At 43.4% G+C, this 5,000-nt stretch overlaps 1 protein-coding gene across 4 annotated transcripts in view; it reads right to left on the bottom strand.

Moving 5' to 3' along the window:
• LOC122264795 (TRAF3-interacting protein 1) overlaps nucleotides 1–5,000 on the bottom strand; it is a 45,990-nt gene that overhangs the window by 26,817 nt on the left and 14,173 nt on the right. For 3 of the 4 annotated variants that reach the window (XM_043033857.2, XM_086542634.1, XM_086542635.1), the window contains exon 5: nucleotides 2,992–3,207. The exons of the other annotated variant lie outside the window; for it this stretch is intronic. In XM_043033857.2, the coding sequence (XP_042889791.2) occupies nucleotides 2,992–3,207 (216 nt within the window). The remainder of the gene's footprint in view (nucleotides 1–2,991; nucleotides 3,208–5,000) is intronic. 4 annotated transcript variants of the gene reach the window in all.

Raw genomic sequence — 5,000 nt, 5'->3', positions numbered from 1 at the left:
ATTGAAATATTCAATTTGGGAAATACAAAGGGTGCTACTCGCACACTCAACTGATGCAATCACAGTAAATGTAGAAGGTGTCACGTTTAAATATAAAAGAAATTAAATGTACAATATTATAGTCATTATATATGTCAGATTCATTACCTTATTCATTTTATGATATCATTATAGGGGTGTATTATAATGAAAATAAGTATTATTTTCAAAATGAGTCAATGGTACAAGTCATAGACAGAATTGCGATGAACAGTCCTAGACAAATTGTCAAAGACTGTCTTTAAAACAGATATCAAATTTGTCAAATAAAATCAAATGACCTTTTATGAATACCACCAGTCTAAGTTTTAAGCAAGATATTAATATCATACATTACAGCTTGCAATCCATTATGTTTCATCATAATCACACATAGCAAATCAACAAGCTTTACAAAAGTTTTACAAGCTGATAAAAGAATTTCTATTCTTTAAGAATTATGAATAGAATTTGGGTCTTTCTCTCTCTGTCTCCCAGTCTCCCTTTCTCTCTCTATTTCATTCTCCTTTCTCTCTCTCTCCCTCTCTCTCTCGCCCGCTCTCTCTCTCTCTCTCTCTCTCTCTCTCTCTCTCTCTCGCCCGCTCTCTCGCCCGCTCTCTCGCCCGCTCTCTCGCCCGCTCTCTCGCCCGCTCTCTCGCCCTCTCTCGCTCTCTCTCACTCTTTCACTCTCTCTCGCTCTTTCCCTCTCTCTCTATCTCTTCCTTTCTCTCTCGCTCTCCCTCTCTCTCTCCCTCTTCCTCTCTCTCTCGCTCTCCTTCTCTCTCACTCTCGCCCTCTCTCGCTCTCTCTCGCTCTCTCTCACTCTCTCTCGCTCTTTCCCTCTCTCTCTATCTCTCCCTTTCTCTCTCGCTCTCCCTCTCTCTCTCCCTCTCTCTCTCACTCTCACTCTCTCTCACTCTCGCTCTCTCTCTCTCTCTCTCTCTCTCTCTCTCTCTCTCCCCTCTCACTTTCTCTCTCTCTCTCTCTCCTCTCTCTCCTCTCTCTTCCTTTTCCTCTCTCTCTCTCTCTCTCACTCTCGCTCTCACCCTAGCTCACTCTCACTCTCCCTTGTTCTCTCTCTCTCTCTCTCTCTCTCTCTCTCTCTCTCTCTCTCTCTCTCTCTCGTTCTCTCTCTCGTTCTCTCTCTCGTTCTCTCTCTCTTGCTCTCGCTCTCTCTCGTTCTCTCTCTCTTGCTCTTGCTTGCTCTCTCTCTCTCTCTCTCTCTCTCTCTCTCTCTCTCTCTCTCTCTCTCTCTCTCTCTCTCTCTCTCTCTCTCTCCCTCTTTCTCTCTCCTCTCTCTCTCTCTCTCCTGCCTCTCTCCTCTCTCTCTCTCTTCCTCTCTCGCTCTTGCTCTCTCTCTCTGTCTCTCTTGCTCTCTCTCTCTCTCTCACCTCTCTCTCTCTCCTCTTCCTCTCTCTCTCTCTCCTTCTCTCACTCTCTCTCTCTCTCTCTCTCTGCTCTCTCTCTCTCTTGCTCTTCTCTCTCTCTTCTCTCTCTCTCTCTCTCTCTCTCTGCTCTCCTCTCTCTCCTTCCTCTCTCTCTCTTTGCTCTCTCTCTCTCTCTCTCTTGCTCTCTCTCTTCCTCTCTCTCTCTCTCTCTCTCTCTCTCTCTCTCTCTCTCTCTCTCACTCTCTCACTCACTCACTCACTCACTCACTCACTCACTCACTCACTCACTCACTCACTCACTCACTCACTCTCTCACTCACTCTCACTCACTCTCTCTCTCACTCTCACTCTCACTCTCACTCTCACTCTCACTCTCACTCTCACTCTCACTCTCACTCTCACTCTCACTCTCACTCTCTCTCTCTCTCTCTCTCTCTCTCTTGCATTTGTTCTTGCTCTTGCTCTCTCTCTCTCTCGCTCTCGCTCCCCTTCTCTCTCGCTCTCGCTCTCTTGCTCTCGCTCTCGCTCTCTCTCTCTCTCTCTCTCTCTCTCTCTCTCTCTCTCTCTCTCTCTCTCTCTCTCTCTCTCTCTCTCTCTCTCTCTCTCTCTCTCTCTCTCTCTCTTGCTCTTGCTCTTGCTCTTGCTCTTGCTCTTGCTCTTGCTCTTGCTCTTGCTCTTGCTCTTGCTCTTGCTCTTGCTCTTGCTCTCTCTCTTGCTCTTGCTCTCTCTCTCTCTCTCTCTCTTTCTCTTGCTCTCTCTCTCTCTCTCTCTCTTGCTCTCTCTCTCTTACTCTTGCTCTCTCTCTCTTACTCTTACTCTTGCTCTCTCTCTCTCTCTCTCTCTCTCTCTCTCTCTCTCTCTCTCTCTCTCTCTCTCTCTCTCTCTCTCTCTCTCTCTCTCTCACTCTCACTCTCACTCTCACTCTCACTCTCACTCTCACTCTCACTCTCTCTCTCTCTCTCTCTCTCTCTCTCTCTCTCTCTCTCTCTCTCTCTCTCACTCTCACTCTCACTCTCACTCTCACTCTCACTCTCACTCTCACTCTCTCTCTCACTCTCTCTCTCTCTTGCATTTGTTCTTGCTCTTGCTCTCTCTCTCTCTCGCTCTCGCTCCCCTTCTCTCTCGCTCTCGCTCTCCTTCTCCCTCTCCCTCTCCCTCTCCCTCTCCCTCTCCCTCTCCCTCTCCCTCTCCCTCTCCCTCTCCCTCTCCCTCTCCCTCTCTCTCACTCTCACTTTTGCTCTCTCTCACTCTCTATCTCACTCTCCTCTCGCACTCACCCTCTCTCGCTCTCGCTGTCGCTCTCTCGCTGGCTCTGGCTCTCTCTTGCTTTCTCTTCTCTCGCTCTCTCTCTCTCTCTGAGCATTGCTTTGACACAGATCTTAAAGCAAAGACAGGACAGACAGAAGACCATCTCCCCCCATTCCCACTGCTGCCACCACCACCAGCATCTTCCTCCATCACCATTGTCACCACCATTGCTACCATCTTGTCCAACACCTCCACCTTTTTTACCACTACCATCATCTCTACCATAGCCATCACCTGCTGCAGCCTTCCTGCCCCTACCGACCGAGACCACGTGTACCTTAGACGGAGAGCCACTGTCTTGCGAGGGCTTTGCTGCTCGGCCATTGGGGGCATTTCTCCGGCCTGTGCCAGGTTCAGGGGCTTTGGCTGCTTTTGGGGCTGGAGCAGGGGGAGTTTTGGGGTCTTTGGTGCTTTTGGGGTCTTTGGTGGTTGGTTTGGGATTTCTGGTTGGTTTGGGGTCTTTGTCTTTGAGACTGCGATTGTTTGGCGCTACCTAGAAAGGAGAAAGAGCATGAGCTACAGTAGAATTTGAGCAGAGCTGACTACCTTACTTAGTGGGTAAATAAACAGAATGATCTGGCCTACGGAAATTAAGAAACTTTTATGCCGCGGCCACATGCTCATGGGGCCGTACTTTTAAGAAGACTATTCTACGACTTAATGGAATTAAGGAAGCCATTGGCTCAGCAATAAGAGTTACTATGAAGTATTCAAAGTGCTTGAAAATCTATTAACTACACTAAGGAATAAGTCATAACGTACCATAGCTTAGCTAGAATTATGTAAGACTTGTCTATATCTGAATAAATTTACTGTAATACAAAAGAGCAGAATATAAAAATCTACACATGCTAGATAATCTGATAAAAAAATTTGGGAAAATATATAAAAGGTAACATTCTTATAGAAATAAAGTATGAATAATTACATCTAACACATACATAAATAAACTAAAGTAATACTAGTTTATCTACATTATTCTACATTATATATCTGGCTTCTTCATGCCAAAAAGAATAAAAGAACATAGCATCAAAAAAATCATAAAAGCAATCATATGATATAGCAAAACCATTAACAGAAGAAATTTTAGTTTTGAGAAGTCAGGCTCTCAAAATCTGAGTATGCATTCTCCAATTAACAATAAATTTATACCAAAAGTATGGCAATGCATGATTTAGTGCAGTACCTAGTTGTTCCAAGGAATCTGAACCTTGACATGAATTGCCATCAGCATTCACAACCTTATTACCAAAGCAGTGTATCTTCAGACACAAAAAGCCTTCACATATAATAATTAAAGCTGGAGAGTCTTAACAGCAATTATCTAATTAACCCTCTCTGGACGGGTGGTACAGTACTGTACCGCTCATTCAAAAGCCCAGTGGCCGGGCGGCACAGTATTGTGCCAGCCATTTAATTGATTTAGGCCTAATAATTCGAACGCCCCGGCATTGTGACATTCAAGGCTAGAATGCCCCCGTCGTGAATGGGTTAATACTTCCTTACTGTAAACTAATATTTACCAATACCTACACATACATACATTTTATCTTCTACACTACATTATAAACCAAAGCTCTTTACACATCTTCGAACTGCCTGTGGAGATTATAAGCATGTGTCCGTCATTACAGCAATTACTCTGATGAAGAGAGTAATCATCCACAAAAAAGGGGGATAATAAGAGAAGAACCAGAGAATGAGAGAAAATGAAAGAATAATAGAAATGATGAACAGATGGAAAAACAGTAGAAGAATAAGACAAACACACTATGGCTCCTTGTAAGTAAACTCTAGTAGTAAAATTGTTTAAAACAATGTTCCACAGGTGCATATATAAGTGATTAATTCACTTACTGAATGACACAACAACATAAATTTGGTACAAGGATGTGCAATGCATGATTATATTTTATATGCATGATTGTACAATTGTGCTGTTGGAACTGAAATGAGAGGCAGTTATAATATCTGTCTATAAATGACGTATCAATATTACTTTCAATGTCATCTTTCAAAGATGACTTGTTTTGATAAAGGGAGTATCCATTTTTTGACAAATTCATTTCTTCCAGAGAAAAATATAGATAAAACCAATCAAATAAAAATAAAATAACAATAGAAGAATTGATTTACTTATCTATCAATTCATCTTCATCTTTTACCCTGAGATCCACCTTTATACACAGATGTTTCCTTCAGCTGAACACCCAAAGCAACAAGGTTTACAAACCCTTAAAAATGAAAGCAGCCAAGGTATATGAAAAAGCTATTACAGTTCAT

This window comes from Penaeus japonicus, unplaced genomic scaffold (assembly GCF_977035675.1).
Source record: "Penaeus japonicus unplaced genomic scaffold, GWHDUDI00000001_assembly GWHDUDI00000012, whole genome shotgun sequence".
Classification (NCBI taxonomy): Eukaryota; Metazoa; Arthropoda; class Malacostraca; order Decapoda; family Penaeidae; genus Penaeus; species Penaeus japonicus.
Note: the sequence above shows the minus strand (reverse complement) of the source record. Positions and strands in the feature narration are given on the sequence as shown.